General features: G+C 43.6%; 1 protein-coding gene across 3 annotated transcripts in view; it reads right to left on the bottom strand.

Moving 5' to 3' along the window:
• Positions 1-15,568, bottom strand: part of UBE2Q2 (ubiquitin conjugating enzyme E2 Q2) — a 45,725-nt gene extending 30,157 nt beyond the window's left edge. The window contains exons 1-2 of one of the 3 annotated variants that reach the window (XM_038147655.1): positions 15,122-15,567; positions 273-377 (exon numbers count right to left, since the gene is read on the bottom strand). In XM_038147655.1, coding sequence (XP_038003583.1) covers positions 273-377; positions 15,122-15,307 — 291 coding nt within the window. In that variant the 5' untranslated portion in view covers positions 15,308-15,567. Of the gene's footprint in view, positions 1-272; positions 378-15,121 lie in introns of all 3 variants that reach the window. The other 2 variants (XM_038147656.1, XM_038147657.1) reach the window with 2 other exon arrangements.
• Positions 15,569-24,874: the final 9,306 nt, after the last annotated feature.

The raw sequence follows: 24,874 nt of genomic DNA on the forward strand, positions 1-24,874 counted from the left end.
GTTTAATTATTTTCAGAAAACATCACACTAATTACTGGGGCTGAAACCTTACTTAAAAGCTTACTCTCCAAAAGAAGTTATCTTTTCCTTCTTGCCTCAAATCTTTTGGATTACTTTTGGCTCCTAAGTTTTTTTGGAAGAGAAAGTTGTGTATATAAAATCCCCTAAATAACCCTAAAACTGAACTAGCTGACCTGCTTGTTAACGTGACAAAGCCAAGTAAGCACACAATCCCAAGTAAACGTCCAAAATAACCAAAATACTTCACTCACCAGAGTATTGCTCTTCTTAATATCTTCTAAACGCTCTAAGACTGAAGTCAGGTTTGGGTCATCTGATTCTACAAACCATATTGGTGATGAAGAGGGGTAAGATTCCTGTTAAAAAACAAAACAAAACAAAACACAAGACCCAACAAATAAACAAAAAAATCCCAAAGTTTTTAAAAATCATTTACCCCCAAAATTTCATAACACAGTGTTAATATCATCTTTAATCTTACTCTAAGTCAGGTAACACTGAAGCTTTTAACACCACATTTTTAGCTAATGCAAAAGAAATTGAAAGAAAGCCAGACAACTGGTTCTTCTAGTATTTCAACCTATTTTTGTCTCTCAGATGATGGATATACATAAGAAACAGCGCTGAAATGTTTAAAACCTCGGGGGCAGGTAGGGCAGGAGGGAGAAATTTAAGAATGTGGTATGGGTGATAATTAGCAAAAAATGGAATCACAAGTAGTACATGTCAAAGAATAAAATTGATGCTGATTTTTCATGAAAACACAGCTTCCCACAAAGAAAATCTGTGAAAGTGATAAAAGTTGGCATCTTTAGATTTCCTCCTCATACAGGATTATTGAAACTCTTCAGGCACCAACCCTCAGCCAAAAGCAATACACCTTAAATGTCCTATCCTGGAGGACAGTTTAACTGGTAGATCACAGTCCAATCACAGATAAAACGTGCCATTTCATCTCTGTACCACCGAGGCTCATTGAGGAGTTCCACTGCTGAAGATCTCTCCTGCAATACACTGACTCCAGGAGAGCCCACGACTCCACTCCATCCAGAGTGCCACAGCTGGCAGGCAGGTGCCAGGACACAGCCAGGTGACACCAAACAAGCTCACAGGATTACAAGTGTGCTCCATTTTCCACAACAAGCCATGGTTTGGGAACATGGAACCCATGGAAGAGATGTGACCCACAGCTGCTCATGGGTACCACAGCACGCAGCCCTTCCAAAGGTGCTGTGCAGACCCCTGCTACAGAAAGGTAAACAGAAAGCCCTTGGCTCTTGCTCAGACATTCTAAAAACCAACTGAAATTTTCTCCTCACACAGGTTTGGTAAGATTGTGAGGAATGGAAAATACCATGTAGTTTCCACCTCAACAGTAAGTGTCCCTTCATGTCATTGATGTGTGTGGATTTTACTTGTCTTGCTTTAATTATTTAATGCATTCTCCACTTCTCACCCTTTCAATTAAATTTTAGTAGCTGAGGACAAATTGCTGAACCTCAGTTTTATCACCCAGATATTATCTTCATATCCCCGGGTCCTACAAAATGAGGGAATTTTCATTCATTTCCCTCACTGCAGTTGAAAAAGGAAAAAAAAATCAATCTTTCTCATTCCAGAGACAATAAATTATGCTTCATTCTTCAACAGTTAACAGGCAAGGTTTGAAAACAAGAAAAATACATGAAGAAAGCATGTCAGAACTGGCTTTTAATAAAGCCTATTTCCTAACTGACCTATCTGAAGTGCTGAACCCCATAAACGAAGCCATATGACTAAAGGGCATCAGCTTTGGCAAAACAGACTGACACCATACTCCAGAGAGAGAGAGAGGTCTAAAATCCCACCTGTAAACTGAAGCCTCTGCATAAACTTATTTTTTAACAAGCTCAATCCCCTCCAGTTTACGTGTATTTCTTTTCCTAAATCACAGCTAAAAATTCCTTAAAGGAATACATGATATTCCGAGTATCTTTATGAAAAGACAAACTGTTCACATCTTTCATCTTCACTTCAAAGCCCACTGCACTATACTTTGCGTGCTCTTTGTATTTCTTGATGGGAATGTTGGTGTCTAAAGTCACGGCAGCAGCACTTACCCCACTGCCTTTCTCTTCATGAGCTGGACAGAGAAGTCTGGGTCTCCAGAACAGCTGAGTCAAGCAAGTATTCAGGCAGCGGGGCCACACTTAGCAGGGAATTTCCTTTATTCCTATATTCCTTTTTTCTGACAATTTTATTCTCCCCCTGAAGAATTTAAGGAACAACCCAACAGCAGGACACTCCTTATTGCAACCAGTACCTGTTCCAGTCTGGGGGCCTATCTAATTATCTCTTCCAAAATACTTGCAGCATGTCTGTCATCAGCCACGGACATGACTGACAGTGCAGATCTGATGATCAAGCAATCCCACTATGAGTTTAAATTCACTGCAGTGGCTACTTGAACGTGCTGCTGCCTCCTGCTTTGAGTGACAGCTCTTACTCATGGTTTACACTCACTCCTTTCATTTTGTGCCCTGAAAACAAGCCCTGCCCTCCTGCAGGTGAGAAAACCTACAAGGACTCAATACTGGCTGGATTATTAGTGTATAGCACACATGAATGACTATGCCCTAAAAATTATTAACCATTCAAATTTTTAGTCTGATCTAGCTTTTGAAACATGAATGGAAGAGTGCACTTCTCAGAAAGGCTCTTCTTTAACACTGCAAGCTCATTTACTCTGCTGTATCAGAAAATACTTCAAGTTTTAGATTTCTGGCGTATGATTACTTAATTGCACATTCCAACCTTTTCACAACAGATGATTAGTATTAAAATACAAATTCAATTAAACTCTCATTTTGTTGCCACGCTTAATTCTTCACACTTACCAATAAATATATTCATTTAATTTAAAAATACAAATGGAATTAAGTTTCTTTAGATCTGTAAGTAATCCATATTTTTGGAACGGCTGATTTCCACGCGGATATGAGTCACTACATTTTGAAATACAGAATCCACACGTGAACTTCAAACATTCTGAACTTGAGATATAAAAAGGCTCATGAGTTTGTAATAACCACAGCAGGCAACTTACAGCTAAGCTCGTGGCTTTTAAGGTCAAACAACTGAACTTCACATGAGCTAATTCTGTTGAGAGAATTAAGTCAGCTTTTTTTTCTGTATCTGCATGCTACAGAGATAAGAGGTGGGTTTGAGCTGTTGTGCCATGTAAGGAACACAGGCTTCTCAAAGACATTTCATGAGAGGAACCCTACAATAGCAGTTATTTTACTATTAATTGTCAGTGGCTAAAAAGCCCCATTACTGTGGGCCTTTCACTAGAGAGCTGCCATGCAGTGATTTTGTCTCCATAATCTCTCTCAGCTGCACAGCTCTCCTCACATTCAGTACTGGAGATGTTTTATGTAACTGCTGCTTTTCTGCTGCTCTCCACAAGCAAAGGCAGGGGCTCATGGCCCAGGGAGGGCCGTGGGCACAGCAGTGGTGACAGGACAGCAGTGACATCACACCTCCCCGCACGGCAGGACAAAGGCAGGATGTTTACAGCAGCGCAGATACAATTACAATTCACGGCATCATCACTTCTAGAGACTCTTTGTATCAGCACCAGGACAGACTGGGAGCTTTGTGAACGCAAACGCTTCTGTGACAGAATGCAGTGAAAGAATTTAGCCCGCTAATAAACACACCAAATACAAAGGGAATAAAGAAGGGAATAAAGCCCTGCACTCCTGCCATGGGAACAATTTCAAAACTGATCAAAATCATTTAGAAAAACCACTGTGTTAGAAGAATACACACGGGATCTCACTGTTCAGACATTCCATTACATCCTCTGTAAGAGTTCTACTTACATTCAGTAATTTTGCTAACCAAAGGACAAAAAAAATAAAGCAGCAAAATGTGACAGAAGATTCCAGGAACACACACATTAAGACAGCTTTTCCTGGGCAGGATCTGTCATCTAAGTATATCCTAGCTAAGCTTTCTCATCCTTAACAATAAGGCCGTTTCCTTGCCATGTTATATAATCTTCAGCCTGCTTTCTAAAGCTACAGTGACACAATTTTGACATCAGTAAGAGACTTCTAAATGAGACATTTTTAAATTACTACAATACTTTTAGAATTGGGATGTTGTTAAATCAAAACAAAACACCTTGCTCTCAGTCTTAACATTAGAACAACCTGTACTTGCACTTTGCTACAAGGCAAAAGAGTAATCATCTTTCCTTGTACACAACTGAACCATTTTATTACAGCTAAATGCTAGGAACATACATTTAAACACGTGGCCATTGCTTTATGATTTAAAATCACGATGACGTGGTGACAGTTCTTAATTTTCATTAATTTCCCAATCATACTAGATGGAAAAAGTGTGGGGGTGGTTTCTTTTAAAAATCCTTAGCATACTGTCTGAACAAATTTCAACCAGTTTTGTTTCTTTTCTGCTTGTTAATTTTTGCAAAATCCCCATCACAGACAGAACCTAGTTCTATTCTTTTCATACCAGATACAAGCAAAACTTAAGTAATTTTCATAACAGTCCTTCTAATATTCACTTTCTCAGTCCCAAAATTTTCCTTCACCCTCCTTTACTTACAAAAAGCAGGTCTTTTAACCAGCTTAAATACTCAGAGAAGGCTGGAAAGAGACCATTCTTGCTCACCCAAATCTTGGCAATGAAGTAAATCCTAATGGAACAAGACGTCTCAGAGGCCTAATACAATCTTCTCAAGGTGAATACATTTGCAGCTATAAACAGGTGCCAAATAATCGATGTCAAATCACAGATGGCTTTCCAACTTTGTCCATTTAATTAAACGGCAGAATCTGATCTTTATTAAGGGTCATGTATACATCCTACATGAACATTCAATAAATATCAAAGAATAAACAACAGCTACACTTTGGTACACGTTATTTGCAATTGTTAGTCAATTATTCACCACCTCTTTTTCCACCTGCATCAAGCTGCCTTTAGAGGAAAAAAAACACAGAGTTAATATTAACAAAAATATCAGGATTTTGGAAGATATTCTTAAAGCTAAAGTTTAGCTTGGTGACCATAAAACACTAGTACTTACAGCTACTTAAAACAGCATTAGTTGTGATTACACAACTGACAGATTGTTTCCCATTATCAGAGGCCAAATTTTCCAAAGGCAGCTTAAGAAGCAGCAAGCATTTTCTACCACTAGCAGCTCAAGTACCAGTGAAATCCACAGGCTTAAGAACCTTTAAAAGCCAGCAGATTGTCATCCGCCCTCTCAACCAATCCTTTATAATAATTAAGAAAGAAGAAAGTGTGGAGAATCACATTCATCGAAAGTAATCCAAATCAAACTATTTCCCAGAAACCTCCTGTTACTTAAACCCCCCCATTTTTTTGAACATTCAGACATCACCATTTACTGTGTTGTGTAGATCAAGTCATTGAACACTACAGTACTCTAACATTTGCACTTTTAGATATGAAAAATTTGCAATTTCTTAAGGAATCTAATATGTCAGTGATCCTGAGTTCTACAAGATAAGTGTTTGCAATGGAGGGTTTAAAATGAAGTTTAGTATTGCGGTAGCAAGGAACCAAAGTGAATTTTAAACTACCAAAGAGGAGGGACTTGCTTTTTTTCCTCAAATTTTAAAATTGTATACAACATGCTATTCACTTGCCCAAAAGCAAGCCTGTATTGTTTTACTTTTCTTCCATCCTCCCTAAAGCCTGACAGCCTCAGTTCAGTGAGAACACTTGTTATAAATCCCGCCCTTGGTAAGGCACCAAGTTCAGCTGTCTGAAATACACACCTCTCTCTACAACATACGAAACTACTGCAATTCTACTCTCGAATTTAATGGCTGCATTGACAGCTACAGCCTATACACCACAATCCCAGGTGAAGCATCATCCTTTGGTAGGATCCCTGGGATTGCAAGAGCTTAATCATCCTGCACCTTTGCAGGAAGAAGGTGAAAGAATCCCCTAATCCTGTTCTATGTCAGCACTGCTAATACGCTCAGTGCTGCAGAAGCCAATACCTTCAGGAGCGCATTAAATCAACACAACTAACGGGGTCACAGCTGGCCTCTCCCACACTCTCCAGGGAAGGAGGCAAGTCTAGCAGAGAACCTTGTTCTAGAACTGTTCATGTTATTAAACACAGCCATGCTAGAGACAGGAGGGTCAAAGGTACGTGCCTCATGGAGCAGAAAGATCATAACAAACCACAACTCTGTAGATGCCAGTAAGATTCACTCTGCAACCACAAACTGTCCCAAACAAAAATACAGTTCTCTGTGCAGACAAGTTCTACCAATTGCAGAAGGCTACCACAAAAATAACCAGGAGGAAATGTTTGTTGTGAGTATACAGAATGGTTCTGGAGATCCCCTCAGAGCAAAGCCACTGCCCTGCTGTCACATCAGGTGTCACAGGCACATGTGTGGTGCTCTGACACTGCACCTTCTCCAGCCGCGTTCTGCACAAGTGCACAGGGACCACAGCATGGATCTAAATCAACTGATTCAGATGATGGAACACTTTTTGCAATATACAGATTCAGCAGCATCTGTAAGTGCCAATCTTCACTGACAACCAGCACAGAACTAAGTATCAAAAGGGACAGTATGTCAATGGCAATTCACTCGTGTACAAATTATTCCAAAATCCAAGCAGTTTGTCATCTGCTTCTTCATCTGCACTAATTTCCAGTTCAACCCAAGCTCACAGAATTCTCTTGAAATTATTAAGGAATCTTTAACTTCTTAAATTTTTTATACACTCAAGACAGAAAATAACACTTTAAGGAAAAAAATCCTGAAAACTTCAGCAACTGCTGCTTTCAAACAGGCACATACAAGAGGCCAGTAACTTCAGAGCTCATGGAATAATCCAAGATACTTAAGTGTTTTACTTCCATGTCTCTGTCCAGGTACACACATCTCTCACTGCTCAAAACATCACTACCTGATAAGAAGCCAAAACATCTACAACCAAAGTAGAAAAGGCACAGAACATCACTTCAAATGGTCACAAACATGAATACAAATGTGGCATTATAATTCTTACATTTCTTGTGGTCAAGTTATGGCCAGCTGTTCTTCAAATTACTTAAATCTATGCAAAATGTCCCAACAGCCAACTCCCATACATGAAATTGCACATAACCCTGGGAAAAACAGGTTTATCAGATTCTCTTATCAGCTGCCACAACCTCATTCTCTCTCCATACCAAGCAAAAGGCAGGAGGCTACTTGTCCAGTGGAATGAAACGACACAGAATCAAAACACAAATTTGGAGCATAAAAGAAAAAATAAATGCACTTTTCTGACAAAACACAGTTACTGTTCATCACTGTGAAGCAGCATTTTACTCTCCACATCATCCTAATGCAGCATGTAATCCCTCCACACTCAAGGAAATTCACAGAAAAAAAACCCAAACACTCCTAACACTTTTGTCCAGACCCAAACTAAAAATCCACCAAATGTCACTGAACTGCTGCTCAAACACAACTCAACACTACAGGATTGCATTAACAGCATAGCAAGGCAGTTGTTCTCAAGAAGCAAGCAGTCTTTGAATATGTACACTATACAGAGTGAAGGGCCAGCCTAAGGGAGTTTAGGAACATTGCTCTGCCAATGTTAACTGCAACAAATGAAGTTAAACATCCTCCACACTCAAAACTGAGCAAAGCACACAGCATTGCTGAAGACTGAGTGACTTGCTTACTGGGAACATGTCTGGAGACCCGAGACTACGTCCAGGTTTCTGTTACAGCAGCTCACAGCAGCAGGATCAAGCTATCCTGCTCCTCACATACAAAAACCCACCGTGTGCTTGTACTCAGCCTGCCAGTCGTCAGAGGCTGGTTGGTGGGGAACCCTCAGACACAAGGGGTTCTCTTTAATGCACACATTACACACACAAGCTGGCAGGGCTTTACCTAAGAGCAGCGACACACATGGGCTCAAGAGAAAAGTATTTTGTGCATCTGATTCTGCAATACTCTTTACTACCAGCACAGAATCTCAAATTGCTGCAGGAAGTCTAGTTAGGTGAAACAAATTATCAACACATTCTAATCATCAAGAGTTATTAATTAGCTACTTCTGCAACTATACAGGCCAGTTATCATCAACATGAGTGTCACAAAGCCAGAGTAACACGAAATGGCTTCTAGTATGGCTAGAACAGAAGAACTGGTTATAACTAAGTTGTGACACCAGCTTAACTCCAGCAAGTTTCCTTGCAGACCTGCCCTCACCTTTATCACAGTACACAATTACCCCACAGTATGCAAATTCTGATATCACCTCTGTTGTCACCCAAAAGATCCAGGCTTCCCCTTCTTCTAACTTCAGGAATTTACATCTTTCAAGTGTTCAAACCACTCAGCATCACCTTCTACCTGCACCCCTTCCCCTCCATGAGAACAATCTTCCTCTTTTCCACCTTTTCCCTTTGCAACCTTGTACTCCAGACAAACCTGCAGGCAGGAGAATTTTTTATTCTCACCCATGGCTGAGAAAGGTCCTGCTGCTCCTTACCCCTGAGAGCATTCCAGCCACCACTCACCAGTCTCCCCAGCTCTCCCCTCACAGTAACATGTACACAGCTGCCCTGATGCTGCTTAGCCACAGGCCTTCAGATTACAGCCACTTGGATGGAACTTTGTCCCCCACATGCAAAATTTCAGTACCACTGAGTTTAACCAGTGTTTACCATTAATAAGTTTAATACCACAACTCTTACCACAGTTATTTCCTACTTCAAAAATTCAAGGAAGCCTGTGGTATCTTGAACACCACTGCTCAGGAACGCTTTGATTTTTTTCTAATGCCACTATACAAGTTCTAACAGAGCTTATGCTCCTGCCCTCCTGAACACACACTGAAGAAGCTACTGCAATATCTCCAACTGCATTGAATTCTTTTGCTGCAAGGGGACAAAAGATAAGGTCTGAGAGAAAGGAGAATACAGTTCATACTAAATCTTCAGAAGTCATGCATTAGCTGTTTTACAGCACTTAGTACACCAAGATGTCTTGTAAGCAAGAGATAAAGAAAAAAATCCCCACATGTAAGGTCATTATTTTTATACCATGCTTAGAGATCACAGCTGGACACAAGACATAAGTAAGACATACTGGTATGCTTGATTCCACCAGAGATCAACTGAGAACTACTGTGATCATATTAGCTTCAAGTGTACTGCATACAGGCAGACTGATGGAAGAGCTAAATGCTAAATAGCATCTTCTTACTTTAATCAGTCATTTAATTTTCCAGTTGTCTTCTAGGAGCTGGTGAAAAGTAATTTTTGCTTCTCCTACATAGCTTGTAGCTGAAGAAACACAGTAGAACGCACACTAAATCATCAGCTATCATGTCTCTTAAAAAGGGAATATTACCATTTAAAGGAAAAAAAAACCCTAATATTCCAGCCAAGATTTCAGGCATTTACAACCTTTCAAAATTACATAAAGGCAAACAACCTGACAGTACTGAACAGTAGTCCACACTGAGGCGTAACTAAAATAGTAGTAATTTCTGTTAATCAACTTCTACAAACATTTGTTCCTATCAAGAAATTTCACCTCCTCTTTTTCTTTTCTAATAATAATACTATTCAGAGGACTGTCTCCATCTCTGCATCTCGCAGTCTTCAGGAAAGAGTCAGATTTTTCAAGTAAACTCCTTGCAGTTAAGTCTGGTGCAGCTGCCACTGTAAGAACACTGCACTTGTGGAGGCCCAGGGGCCTGGTGCCACCCCAGGCACTGCACCCAGCAGAGGTCAGTCCCAAGTGCCACCCCGGGCTCTGCCAGCACTCTGGATGCAGCAGCTCCCGCTCAGTGCTGTGCCCCTGCTGTGATGGGACAGATGTTTGTGTAGCTAAACCAGACTGGGAAATAGTCCAGGTCAGCAAGAGCTCGGTAAGAATTTTTACATGCCAGCCCGGTCCTCAATGCAGCAAACTCAATTTCAGCCACCTCACAAGGCACATAGCCTCTGCTAGTCTGCAAGAAACAGCACTATTACCATCACACTTCGTTCTTACCAAAAATTCTAAATTTCAATACATGTTGAGGATATCAACAAGGCACCAATAGACAAAACCTCCTGAACAGCTCACAGGAGGAAGGATGTTGAGTGAAAGGAATGCAATTCTTTCTACAAAACTTCTTATAATTATCAAAGTGCACAGAGAGCTCTTTCAAGGACCACAACAATCCCAGTTCTGAGGTTACTGTCATCAACTCAACACAAGCAACCCATTGGAAATGAGCACAATTTACTGTGCATTGAGACTTCAACATACGCCAGCATTTCTATTTGAAGCCCACCACTGTGGCTTTCCAGGATATTTTAGGAGCACTTCATACCTTGTCGGGAAGACAGAATCATCTTTTAAGTCCTGAAGTACTGGTTACAGCCTTTCACATATCACACAAGCAAACTGTGGCGTCAAAAAGGTCTTGTCTTCCAGACACAAAAGATTCCTCCTACTCCTTTTTTTGAGATTCTTTTTCCAATTACAGTTTTGACATAAAAGGAGAAACTAAAACCCTCACTACTCTTTTAATAATTTTTTAGCTTAATTTTCGTCTGCTAAATAAAACAACACTAAGCCTGGTCAATTTCTATGGCGTGTTATGTTTGATAATAGTTGCATGAGTGCCTTTTTAAAAAAATCAGCAAATGTATCTAACTCTAGCTAAAAAGTACATGTTATCAAGATAAAGCTGTGTATGCTTTTATACAGTCCTGACATCCATATGCTGTGAGACAAAGGTCTCAACCTCACTACAGAATGCCTACTGATGAACAAAAAAAAAAATTTAAAAATCCATGGTTGGAATAGAATGCCTCATTCATTATGTGGTTAGTTCTGTGAACAAATAAATAACTTGTTAAAAAAGTTACCAGCTGTCTAGGCATTAGCTAGGAGTGAGTTCAATATGAAAATCCTACGTCTTTGAAGAACTGTCCCAGGTTCCAATACAATCACTCTGTTATACACCCAACTTGTCAAAAGGTTCACAGGTAATATCTTTTCATCCATTCTGGTTTTAAGGGAAAATAAAGTCTTCTCCCATCAATTGCAGTTATCTGTAGGCAGCAACCTTTTCAAGTCTTTCATAGCAGCTTCTAACTCTGATTTAGCAGCAGGGCATTTTTCAGCAGAAGATGCTTCTTTCCAAAAGAGAAGCAGGAGTTTACTGAGTCAGCCACATCACCTGAACTCAACTGCTGAAGTACGAAGGATATCACTGCACATCACAGCCCTGTATCCGTTTAGGGCAAACCTGCTCCCACATGGAATTGGCACAAACCCCCATTCTACCTGCAAGGGTCACTTGAGGATACAGAATTTCAACAGGAATTTTGCATATGGGTGGAGAGATACTAATATCCAATTTCTCTTTGAAGAGATGACAAAAAATGCAAAATGTTTTACAGCAATCCAAACTAGTCCTTTTCCTTGAAATAACAAGGAAAATACTTCAGTGTACAATAATTCTAACACACCCTTTGCAATACTATGACCTAAGTCTGATAAGGTACCAAACTGAAGCCACAGATTGTACTGAAGGACACTTACCTAAAGTCATGATCAATAAACACACTCCTCTAAGTAAGGCCATAGGCTTGATACTATTTCAAATCACATGAGGAACAGGACAAGGTTTATTGAACTTGATCAACTGGAATAGTGCTGCTAACTAAAATGGAAACCTGAGGAAAACAGAACTAGAACTCCAAATGGAGACACTTCTGTTGGCATAACAAAATGGGAATGTGAAGGTACACAGCCTGAACAAGTTCAATAATTGGACAGTTCTCAGGAATAAGCAGCAATATTTCTGACAGGGATGACTCCACCCTTAAGTGCCTCTTTTAAAATAATCTGATTAACCATGTAAGCTCTAATACAGGTCACTACCAGAAATAGTGAAGGACAGACTTGGACAAAGTTTGGCTGCCACTCTATAAACAGAGGAGCTATCAAGTAAAATGTATCTTGCTTTAATTTCTAGCAGTGTTCAGTGTCACAGGTACAGTGTCCCTGAGATGCTACAGCCAATACTGAACTTATACTACAGAGACAATCAGCAAATCATCTCAGTGAGAAATGCCAGTGGCAGTCTTCTCAAACTCTGAATTTTAGTCTAGAATATTTGTGGAGACCTACATAGTTCCTAAGCATACATGCTCCCTCACATCTCCAGAGGAATATTTCCTCTTCCCTCTAGGCTAGAGAGAAAAAAAAGATTTTCTTGGGAACTTCAGAGCCAACTTAGTTATCAGATCACTTTTTAGCTACTGAAAGCTTCCTTCCCTAGCAGATATTTCTCCATCCCACAACCTCAGCACCTCTGCATGCTGCTAGATAGCTGGCATTTTACATAAACTATTGAGGTATGCTAAAAGAACCACAAAAAAAAAGTTGTGGTGATTGAGCTCTGTGCTTACTCTTCCCCCTTAACAGGATTCTTGAACATCCAGACACAACCCACTGGATACGTTTGCGGAGGAAAGGAAATACCCTGGCTGGATCAGTACCACAGGGGTTAAACCAGTTAGAAGAAGCAAACAGTTAAAAATGCATATTTGCTCTGTAAATCCAAAATGCTAAGACAGCAGCAGCTTCTGATGTAGAGAGTCTCCACAGAAAACCATGTTTACCAACAACTTTATAGCCTTACCAGTCATTGCATGCTACTACTGCTATGTGAAGTCCTAGCTCCCTGAGTACCTGCAGAGCCACTCAAGCACAGTAAAAAAAGACTGAGGCTCTTCTAGTTTACAGTACCCACAAAAACATCTAGAGGCAATCAGGAGTTAGGGCCAAGGGACTCCATTCAGTGGGAAGGGGGAGAAAAAAAAATCACTTTTGTGACACTTGAGTTCTAAAATGCACGTCAAAGAACCAGGATGGAAGCCCAGAGATGAGCTTTCTCTTCTTGGCTCTATCACCTGCTGTCCATTTGTTTCAAGGGAGCCACATCTATATCTCAGGTTGCCCTACCCCATTTATTTTTAACAGCTGGGGAAAGTAGCCACCTGCCTCAAAGAGCAAGAAATTAGTCAACATCAGAAAGCACCAAGCTGCTCACAGACAACTGTAAACAGAACTTTCAAGAAGCTCAGACACAGCCTTTCATCAAAGCAGAAGTCTCAGCTCTGAGGTTTCAAAGAGCACTTTTCCTGTTCTTTTTGCAAGTTCATATGCCACAAGTCTAATGGCATGTGAAAGAGCTCCTGACCTTTGGGACAAGTGACTGTAACAGCAGATCGCAGACACTGTTTCCTCATTAACACAAATATGACAACAGTGATCTAAGTGGTTTCTTGCCTCAACCAATGGCCTACAGCTAAGGTGGTGTGTTTCTTCTCTTCACAGTAAGAATTACTATCGGAAGTAGTTACAATGAAAGCAGTCCCAGAAGTAGATAAACACCACAGCACAAATCCTGAGCACAACAACTTTAGGTCTTACTGTTGGCTTACCTGGTAGCTGTGACTTGACAAAGAAGAAATAACTCATCAAATTCAATTGGCAACTAAGGGTGCACCATCATCACACCTTTCATTTTATTGTTTAGAGCGAGATTTATGAAATAGATCATGTTGTGTGGAAACAAAAAGCCAAATTTCTCTGCAATGGAACACTCTCTACTGAATAAAAAAATATTTACAGGAAGTCACACAATTCATCATCTGATGGGTCATGTCTGGAAACAAGAACACCAACGCTTCTTGTTTATTTTACCATAAAACTCCAGAATCTTATGTCTTACAAGTACCCAGTAAAACAAAGACCTGTCCCATGACCACAGAAGCAACTTTTCCTAACGGTTAACTGTGAAAACTGAAAGATCCATTTAACAATTTGCCTTTAATTTAATAAAGTTACTTTAAGGCAAGTGAGAATCTGGTCATGATTATTATTAGACTTGCCTGGTTTGCACACACATTTTCATCTTTCAGCACTAAAATATTTTTTGCGTGAATGTTTTGACCATCACGATGTTTAAAACTTTCATACAAAGACAAAAAAAGGCAGTAGAATTTGTCTCCCTTAAACACAAATGTGCTATTTTCACCCGAAGGGTTTCAATGTCACTGTTCGGTTGAATCTTGATAAGGCATTTAAATCCATCTAGAACTGCAACCAACCCAACAAAAACGAACCTCCAGCACTTTCCTGTACATGAGTCACAGATGCCAATATATTCAGATCCTTCGGCAAGTTTAGGCCTTAAACTTCTAGAGAACCAGAGGACTGGTACCACGTCACACAACACTGAACGTTTTATTCAGCCTCTCTTCCACTCATATAAAAAAATATTGAGCCAAACGAATATAAGGGGAAAAAAACCCACAGAAAGGAGAACCTTCAAAGCCCTCGGCAGGCAGCAGACCCTCAGCTCGGACACGGCTGCTCGTAGCCCCGACAAGTTTAAACGCACCGTTATGATAAAACGGCCCTTCGGCGGCAGAGCAGGGGCTCTGCGTTACCCCGCCACGACGGCGACACTGACAAGTTTCCCGTCGCCGCGGCCGCCTCGGGCTGCCCCGCGGGGGAGGCCGGGCCCGCCCCAGGCCGCGGCCGTGTGGCGCACTCGGTAAAGCGCCCGCCGCCGCCTGCTCCGGGCTCCGCGCACGGCACTGCCGGCGACCCGCGAGCCGCCGCAGGCCCGGGCCGGGCCGCGGAGCCCCTCTGCTGCCCTCGCCGCCGCCCCGGGGCTCTCTGCCCGCTGCCCCGGGCCCGGCCGCCCTTTGTTCCGGCTCGCGGCTCCCGGCCCCGAAGCGGCGGCGGCGGCCCCGGCCCGCGTCCTTCCCCCGTGCCCGGGTCCCCCGGAGGAGCCCCCGGCGCGCAGGAGGAGAGGCCGGGGCCGCCCGCCCCTGTAACTTTTGTTATGGTGGCAGCGGGGAGGGCGCCCGGAGCCCCTGAGGAGCGGCCCCCCCCCGTGCTGAGTCACCCCGGCGGGGCTGCGCCCCCTCCCCGCGCCCCGCGGACAATGGCGAGGGCGGGCCGTGCCCGGCCCTCCCCGCCCCGCGCGGCCCCCGCACCGTGATGTTGCAGTGGATGGTGAGCGGCGGCGGCGGCTGCGGGCTGGAGCCCGGCGGCGGCGGCAGGAGCACAAACTGGCAGTGGAGCTCGTCCAGCTTCCAGGAGACGATGCGGAAGCGCTCGTGGTCCTTGTCGAAGATGGACTCGAGGAACTTCAGCTCGGCCTTGAGCCCTGACACCGACATCCTGGCCTCATCTCCGGGCCCGGGCCTGCGCTGCCGCCGCCTCCCTCCTCCGACTCAGCCGGCCCGACCCTGGCCCCGGCCGCGCCTGCGGGGCGGAAGATGGCGGGGCCGGGGCAGCCCCAGCCGGCGGGGCACGGCGGAGCTCCCTTTGTACCGGCCTCCGGCGCCCGCTCGCTCGCTTAAAAGGGCAACAGCGCAGCCCGCTCCCCTTCCCTTCCCTTCCTCCCCGGCGGGCCGGGCCAGCCGCGCTAACCGCCCCGCCCTCGCCCTGCCCTCCTCCCTCTAGCCCGGCCCCGCGCCCGGGACACGCGCACCGGGGCCGGCCCGCGCCCCGCTCCTCCCCCGGGGCCGCCGCCCGCCCCCCGCGGCCCGGCAGGGCTGACCCGCGGCACCTGCTGGCGCTGCCTGCCCGCCCCAGCCCTGCCCGGGCACTGCCTCCTGCAGCCCGGCTCGCAGTCCTCCGGTCCCTCTGCCGAGCCGCAGGAACCGCTCAGCCCTGCTGCTCCTCTCCCACCGCTCAGCCCTGCGGGAGGACACGCGGTATTGCTTCCTCACCGCACTTCTGTTTTGCTGAAAAAAATCTGCAGCATTGGGTTTGCACTTGTCGTCTGGGAGTCCCGTCAGTCCTTCAGTACTCCTCGGGGGTCAGTCGACTTAAGCCAGGAATTCCTGCCCTTAGGTTTCTGGCGGATCCATACACATAAAATCTGCTGTCTGGCACTGCAGGCTGGAAATCAGCAATACAGAGGCCCTGAAAAATTGCTACTACTCCTTAAGCTCCCCTATAATTGTTTGTACTACATTTTATCCCCAGAAAAAGCATCACAAGGCATGAAAGTGTCGGTGGTGAAGTGAATACTCACTACATGCAGAGATCAAGGGGTGCTGCCCCTTCCTGACACTGGAAATACCATCTCTGCGCCTTTATCTGTCCCTTCTCCTCTTGATTTTGTATATAGATAGTTGTCAGTTCTTTGGGAATATGGAGTGGCTCTCACATGATGAGAAGTGTGATACAAGCAATGTTGTTGCACCATGTCCTTCGTGTTTCCCAACCAGGTACTAATTAATGCAGTACACACATAAACCTGAAACAGGGAATTGCCTTTTTTAAAATTGATATTATTTATAAATCTTTAATTCCAGACAAACTGGCAGCACTTCACAAACCACGAGCTGAATCTTGTCAAGTGGTGAGAACTCTAATCTTGATCCAGAAAAACAGTTACACACATGCCCAGCTCCAAGCATATGGAAGTCTTATTGATTTGTGGGCTTGAGATTCCTATCCTTCCAGCAAAGAGAGCTGCAAAGAACACACTTTGCTACAAACGGACTCAGGAAGGATTGACACTGGTAAAATACTCTGAATGAAAGATACCAGAAAGTCCACAGGATTTTTTTAGCTGTCATATGAAAGACTCTGATTATACAGTGTGTGCAACGAGCTCCTCTAGACAGGCTGAACTATTGCTTTGACTGTACAGCCTGCAAAGTGAAGCCAGAGTGAATGTAACTGTTGTGTGTCTATACATCAACAGGCAGGGCAAAGAACTTTGAGAGATAAGGAATGGTTTAAGGATAGGGACAAACTACCTACAAATAAGCAGCAGAAAATGACTATACCTATTAGAAAGGGAGGACCTGGAAGAGCCTCCCTATGGGAACCCCAGAGACAAAACCAAACAAAGCAGACTTTGTCAGGCATTGCATGGTGTGATGCATGAAACAGCAGAGGAATGAATTTGGTGACTCAGCCCAATTTCCCTCGTTCAACAGGATTTTGGCCTGGAATGCCTCACTGCAGCAGTTAGGTGAGTAGGCTTAGCAAGTTCAAACTGCACCTTCTGTCATACCTTACCAGACCTGCCTCTATCACTACCTCTGCTCTGCCATCCTCCTTGTCTTCTCATCTACCTTCCCTCTCCTCTGCCTCTCCACTGAGTGTGACACCACACTTTTTTTGGCAGCTGCACAGCTGAGAGGTGTGGATGTGCTGGCTGGGAGGACACCTTGCCACACTGTCTTCTGAGCACCTGGCAGGCCAAACAACTTGTTTAATTGGCCAATTGTGTTCTGCAAACCCGGTCTAGAACTTTCCCCAGCTCATTCAGTCTGCCTTTTTGTTGCAGGCTTCAAGAAGTAACATGCAGCTGCACAGCCACCACTCCTCTGAATTCTTCTTCCTTTCTCAGTATTTAGAAGGCATTGTGCAAGCTGTGAATTAGTTTCTGTGATAAGACCTTGAGAACACATTGGGGCTGTCTCCTCTTCTGGAATTCAGAGGCTGCTTGAGAGGTGTGAAGAGCTGTTGGACATGAGTGACTCATTCCTGATTCTTTCTTCAGGACTTGCCATGGGACATTGACATGAATCTCATGTTGGTCATGAGTCAGGAAAGCCCAGAGTTTCCCAAAGACCAAAATGATTGCACAGAGGGCAGGACCTGACATCTCAGGTTAATAAAGGTCATGAATCTTGGTACAGCCCCCAGGAGCATTCTATCAGGTTCCAGTAGTTACAGTTGCTTTAATGTTCCTTGATCTATATTGCCTGTAAGCACCATTGTTTTCTAACTTGCATCTTCAACATCATGATTACCTCTCTCTATCATACAGCTAGCTTACACCTCTCCCAGGGGCTGAACTTTGGCCAAAACCCTGTTTTGAAGATAATATACCTTCATATAACCTTCTTTGTTTCTTTTTCCTCCCTTTTATTTAAATATAGGAAATTTTGTAAGAATCTTCAACTGCAACTTTCAGAAGAAAAACCCCAGCAGATCCCTCATTGCATTCTTGGGTAGGACAAGGAGACAAACAGTTTAGACCAAAAGCTGTCTTTCCCCTGCCAGCCCTGTTTCCAACAGATCAGGTAGGCATGTCCCTGGCAAGACAGAAGGCCAGCAGCAAGGGGCAGGGGGAACTGAAGGAAAGATGAGCTCAGAGTGACCCATTAAGAAGGAAATGAAGTAAAATATAGGATTAAATGCTTTGATGAAAGCAACAGTTGTCTGGGGCTTAAAGAAAGATATTCCAGAGCACATATGAATTTCAATTTGTGTTAGTCCTTTTCTTCCTGTGAATGCCTTTTCCAGGTCTGCTGTATTCCTAGCTTTACCCCTGAATGAAGCTCCTGTACATTCAGTTGACTGTGCCTAGCAGAGGATTGATTTGTTCCTCTGAGAGTAGTTTATAGTTTTGGTTTTTGATCTCACTTCTCTCATTTACAGCCTAACACTTAGAAAGGGGTCTTTCTGTTTAATTCTGATGTCACTTTCCCAAAAGAAATGTCAGGCACCAAAAAGGAACTGCCATTTCAGAAAAAGGGAAGGCCCAGATCTTTTGTATCCCTGAACCTCAGCAGACAGAGAAAGTAAAGGATAAAGTTAATGAGATGGGAGGAAGTGTAAATTGATTTTACTGATGGAGGATGCAGTTTGATAATAGTTGATCCCCAGGTAGACTCTTGAACTTTTTCACAGATAGCAGCAGAACCTGAGACTAGAAAAGACAAATAATACTTGACACCCATAAAGAGAAGGACAAGAGAGGGTCCCTACCTGAAATCTTGGACAAAGGCAGAAAGAGTCAAGAGGATCCTGCTTTACCAAGATACAAGTCAAGCTGTCCTGCTTGCCAAAGCCAGGCTTTCACATCATTCTGAGCTCACAGCACCAGTGTCATTGCTTCAATAATGAAGTCACCTTCAAAGCACTGAGAAAAAAACATACATCAGCACATGAAATCTGATTAAATGGCTAGTTTCAAGAAGCATTGTGTGCAGTGGGTGAGGGATTGATTAGACCCTCAGACACCAATTTCCCTTCTAACAGTTAAGGAATGGCATTCCAAAACCAATCTATCTAGAGCAGCTTGGGACAGAGAGGGATACTGTTGCCCAGATGTTCAGTAATAGGTGTCAAATAGATGTCTGCAGGCACTCAAATACCATGGCCATAAATTTAACATCAAAAAAACCAAGTTGCATGATTTTACCCAGGATGGTCAGAGTGGTTTTCAATTCCAGTTCTTCTGAGTCCATCCCTGTGGTGGTCAGCAATGAAGTAATTTAGGTCCCTTCTTTGGAGTGCTTTGGCCCATCCACTGAGGAGTGTTTGTAGGGAAACAGCAGCAACCTGTTGGTGGAGATCACACTACTGTTAGTGGATTTCTGTGTAGTTCTGGCTGTACTTACATCCATGGCTGAACAGTGAATATTTCTGAACTGTCAAAAGCTGGATGGTGTCTGCAAAGCAAAATCAACGATATGTTCTTGTTCTACATGAAAGTTGTGGGAGTTAATTTATTAGAAGAAAGGCGCCACAAGAAAGCCAAGCCATGCTAATCACAGTCTTGCAATGCTGCAAATGGGGATTAAAATCCTCTTTGTGTACACATCAGAAATCAAACTACTTGTGCATACAGTGAGAGAACACACCTAGTTCTCTCCTTAATGGCTCATACAGCTTCCTGAAAACAGATTAAAAACAAATCTCTGAAAGCAATAAAGAGCCATGTAGCCATATCTGAGGCATTCCATTTGATAAAATAAATGAGCAAGCTAGAGAAAAAAGGAAAACATGATATCATTTTTCCAAACCCAGCTGGTGAGGGAAGAAGTAGTTGCACGGAACTGTTCAGAGCAGAGCAGCACACCTTCCCTTGCCTCCCTTTCCTTGGGATCCACAGGCTCATGAGCCTTGCAGGGCTCAGCAAGCTTATCTTCCTTTGCCATCACAGATGCCTCAAAGGGATGTTCAGGAGCAGAGGTCGGATGCCAGGCTCAGTCCTGCTAAATACATTTCTGCCTGGATTGGGAGGCAAGGGAACGGCCACACCCCCAGCTCAAGTGCTCCCAGGGCTGAGATGCAATCAGAGCCACAGCTGAGTACTCAGCCCCTCCATCCCCATTTTGATTTTTTATTTTGAGAGGTATTGTATTTGTGGGGTGCCCCGTGGCAGGAAGCAATGATGAATCTGACTCCATGTTCTTACAAGGCTAATTTATTATTTTATGATACTATATTATATTAAAGAATGCTGAACTAAACTATACTAAAGAATACAGGAAGGATACTTACAGAGGGTTAAAGAGATAATAATGAAAACTCGTGACTCTTTCCAGAGCCTCAACACAGCTTGACCTTGATTGGCCAATAAGTCAAAACAATTCACAGGGAACCAATGAAACAATCACCCGAGGGTAAACAATCTCCAAACACATTCCACATGTGAGCACAACACAGGAGAAGCAAGTCAGATAATTTTGTTTTCCTTTTTCTCTGAAGCTTCTCAGCTTCCCGGGAGAAGAATCCTGGTTGAAGGGATTTTTCCAGAAAATATGACTGTGACAGATAAGCAGTTAACTTTGTCTACATTTAAATATCAGCACAGGGCATCTGAGTTGGCAGACACTGAGGTTAACAGGGCAGGTCAGAGTTCCAGATTCCACAACCACATCACTTAGCATGGAAAAGACAGATCAAATGCATCTCAGCAATCCTACCATCCACAGCTTCTGATTTACTTTTATCTCTTTTTGTAGGCAAGTTTAGATTTTGGGGAACAGAGTTATGCCTGGGACTGTCCCTGTTCAAACCCTCTGCAGACTCAAGTGCTGCCTTGCCAGTGTCACACCAAACCAGGTGTGACAGGATGCAGCCTCATTTGACACGTGGGGAAGGACAGACTGGGGAGCTAAACCAGTGGTTTTCAACCATTTCCTGATTTGGAAATCATAAGTGTCCACAGGCTACAAGTCAAGATCTACCAAGTCCCAGTATTTTTACATAATCTGCATCTGCTAAATTTAAAATATCATATGCACAAAATTGAGTTTGGTAGATACAACACTGTAAAAAAAAAAAAAAAAAAAAGAAAACAACCAAAAAATCCCCAACAACAACACCACAAAACCACAAAACAAAACAAACAAAAAACCCAACACCCCCCCAAAAAAAAAAAAAAAAAAAGGTAGTGAAGTACATCTGGAAAACTAAGCCATCTACCTTTACTGGTGAAAGAAGGACAGAAAATATATTTTTTTCCTTTATAAAGCTGACTTGAAGTCATCTTTCCTCAGAATGACTGAGAAAAAGTCACAGAAAACATCAGTCTGAGAATCAAATGTGAGACTGAACCTCAGAAAAAGAATGATCATAGCAATTACTTTCTGTAAATCTGACTCTTTTCCTGCTAGAAACAAATTCTAAGCACAAAAAGCTGCTGAAACAGGTAAAGGGTAACAGACTCAAGCAGTTATATGTGCCCTGGAGTTTATAAGGAAGGGAACTCATATAGATTTACAACACCAGTGAGTAAAAGGAAAGTAACAGAACCAACATACTTGGCTTTAAACCAACATTTGGAAGACTGAATCACAGAATTCTGAATATAAATAATTCACATCTCTTTTGACATAACAGCACCCACATAATTTGAGAACTGGCTTAAGAATTGTGAATAAGGAATAAAAATAGCAAACAACTGAGCAGGAAAAGATACTTAATGCGATTAAAATGGATCATGGTAGTGCTGTGTTAGAGTTCAGATCAAGACTTTCAGTGTGATTTAGAAGAGACTGTAATTGATGAAATTATCAGATGACAGAGAGAGACATTTTGAATAGCAATGAGGACTAGAAAATAACTCCAACAGGTGCAGAAAAATAAATTTAAAAAATCATGTCCTTGATCTATAAAGCCACAAACCGAGTGATTCCTGCTCTTCTATAGGTTGCATTTTATATCATCATCACACTGGATCTCACTTGGGCCCATTCTGTAACACCCCCCCCCACACACACACCTTCCCAGTTCCTTCCCATGCCTCCACACTTGTTACTTTCCATAGGATTCTCCATATTTCCACCCACACTTACAACCTGTTTTGGCTCGGGGAGGCAGAGCAGATGCTGTTGCTGGTTTCAGAATCTACCCTGCTTGGTACATTCTATTGTGCTCTTTACCTAGAACACTGCAACTGTGATCTTGGAAGAAAATTATCAAAAACCACAGCAGAGCGTGGGACTTGGAGGACAGATTTCTGACGTGAGACCTAATAGCATTAAACACCAGAGGTAGATTCTCTGATGCAGCCAATGTCCATTAGGATACTCCTTTACACACCCCAATCCTAGCCCTGGCTTGCACTCACTTTAGCTCCAGGCACAACTGAGCAACCTCAGAACATCGGTGTGACACCTGCAAGAATGTAGTATGGCAATATACTCACCAAGATGTTTTTTTGTTTTTTTTTTTTTTCTAGACAAGAGTCTTAACTTGTCCACTATCTGCTGAGATAAATCTGGAAGATTTATCTGGCTTGAAGAACCAGTCTCATATAAACAGTTTTAACTAGGGAATAGTCAAATAGGAATACACTGTCTTCCCACAGGGATTGGAGGAGAGGAACAGGGTTGGAGGGAAGGAGCCAAAGAAGGCTCTTTGGCTCTTTATCATGCCCTCCCTTCATTAGTACACAGTTGTATCACGTAACCAAAAGTACAGTGCGCTGTAGCACAGGCCTGCCTTTATGATCTGGCTCCCCAAATCTGCAGGCTGAGAGCACTATGTAAGGGATTATTTAGTTCTGATGCAGACAAGAAGCAAGAAAAGTTAAATTAAGCCAGGAAGAGGAGAACATGACCTGAATGTTGGCCCAAAGATTCCTGCCACTCTGACATAGGAGACCCTAGAAGGATCGCTTCCTCGAGGAAGGAATGCCATGGGGCAAAAGAGCTGCCAAGAGTGGCCACCAAACCGGGCCAAGGGTGGCCCAAGGTGCACACGGCAGGGAAGGCCAAGGGAAAAGGCTGCGAGTGGCGAGGTAGGCTGGAGAAAGCGGAGTGCGGGGCAGCGCCGGGCATGAGGCACTGCCCCTGCCGCGTGTCCCGGCTGTGCCCAGGGAGCTGCCCCGTCCCGCTGTCCCGGCTGTGTCCCGGCTGTGCCCAGGGAGCTGCCCAATGTCCCGGTGTCCCCATGTCCCAGTATCCTTCTGTCCCGATGTCTCGGTGTCCCCATGTCCCTCCGTCCCGATGTCTCGGTGTCCCCATGTCCCTCTGTCCTCGTGCCCAGGTGTCCCCATGTCCTGGTGTCCCTGTGTCCCGGTGCCTCCATGTCCCCATGTCCTCGTGTCCCTCTGTCCCCATGTCCCTCGGTCCCCGTGTCCCTCTGTCCCCGTGTCCCTCTGTCCCCGTCCCGCTGTCCCGGCGCTGCCCTCAGCGGCCGCGCTGCGCTGGCACGGCGCCCCCTGGCGGGCGGTTGTCGCGGAGCGGCGGCGCTGCGGGGCACGGCCGGGGTCCGGGCTCGGCGGGAGGAACGGGCCCCGCAGCGCCCACGGCCGCGGGCCATAAAGGAGGGCACCGGCGCTCTTCTGCGCTCCGAAATTCATTGCACGCCTTCAGGACGGTCAGTCGCATTTTGTCCATCACCTCCGATGGACTTCAGCGAGCACTCGGGAGCACTACGAATTCTTAGACTCAGAGGAACTGTGTAAAAACCACACTTAAGCCCTGTAAGTATAAAATAGAAAAGTAGCTCACTGTTCCCTTTCCCTATCTTGTTTTCAGCTTTAATTAATCACATTTATACAGTATTATTAACAACTAATCTGGAGAACTTTCCCTTTGTGTGCCTGCTGGTGAATATGGCTGAGCCTAAATTCTTACTCATTTTCTGGTGTGAATCATGCTATTTCAGAAAATGCTTCAATGGATGAGATTCTTTTTGTCCAGGTACTCTGAAATCAGCAAAATCAACAGCACACTCATCAATTTATCTTTGTAGTCGTACAAATGCTGATACCTTCTTCTCCAGGCAAGGAGATTAGTCAGGAACATTTTAAAACTGTTTTTCCATTCGCAAAATTTAAACTTTTTACAAGAAGGGCTTTTAGAAATACACAGTCATTTACCCGCTGGCGGAGCTCAGTAAATAGCAGGAAGATTTGTCCACAAACATCCCCTGAATTTGAAGAGAGTTGTGACTCAGCCACCTTTACTAACCTTCTCCTTTCATTTCCACAAAACCCGATGCTTTTGGGATATTGCTGCTTTTTTATTTCTGCTGACAGGAAGCATTACAAATGCACTGAATTTACTATGGAGTTACTATCACCTTGACCTACTGAAGTTCTACAGAACAGGCTTCCTCGGCACAAATGTAAATGTATAACTTCATATAGATGTGGGTAGGCCCAGTTATCAACTGCTGAAATTGGTCCAAGCGTTACCCCATGTCTATCATGAGATCAAATATGAACTATAAACCACCTAATTCTGCTAAAGAACCCCCTGAGCTCCAGTGGAAACCTGCCCATTGAGCCCAGCAAGCCTGGAATGAGGCCCTGTCTGCAGGGGAACATTTAGTCCCTGAAAAGGTACCCCAAACATTTCATTTGTAGTGTGATCTGGGGAGAAATACTGTAGTTAATGTAAATGAATGAAATGTCATGTGTCATCTTTCAAACTCATTTGCAACAGAATTGAATATTCAACATGGACACCCGCTCAAAGACCCAGCTAAAAGATGTTTTAAAACTCCCAGAACTTCATACTCTTTTTGTT

This window comes from Motacilla alba, chromosome 10 (genome assembly GCF_015832195.1).
Source record: "Motacilla alba alba isolate MOTALB_02 chromosome 10, Motacilla_alba_V1.0_pri, whole genome shotgun sequence".
Lineage (NCBI taxonomy): Eukaryota > Metazoa > Chordata > Aves > Passeriformes > Motacillidae > Motacilla > Motacilla alba.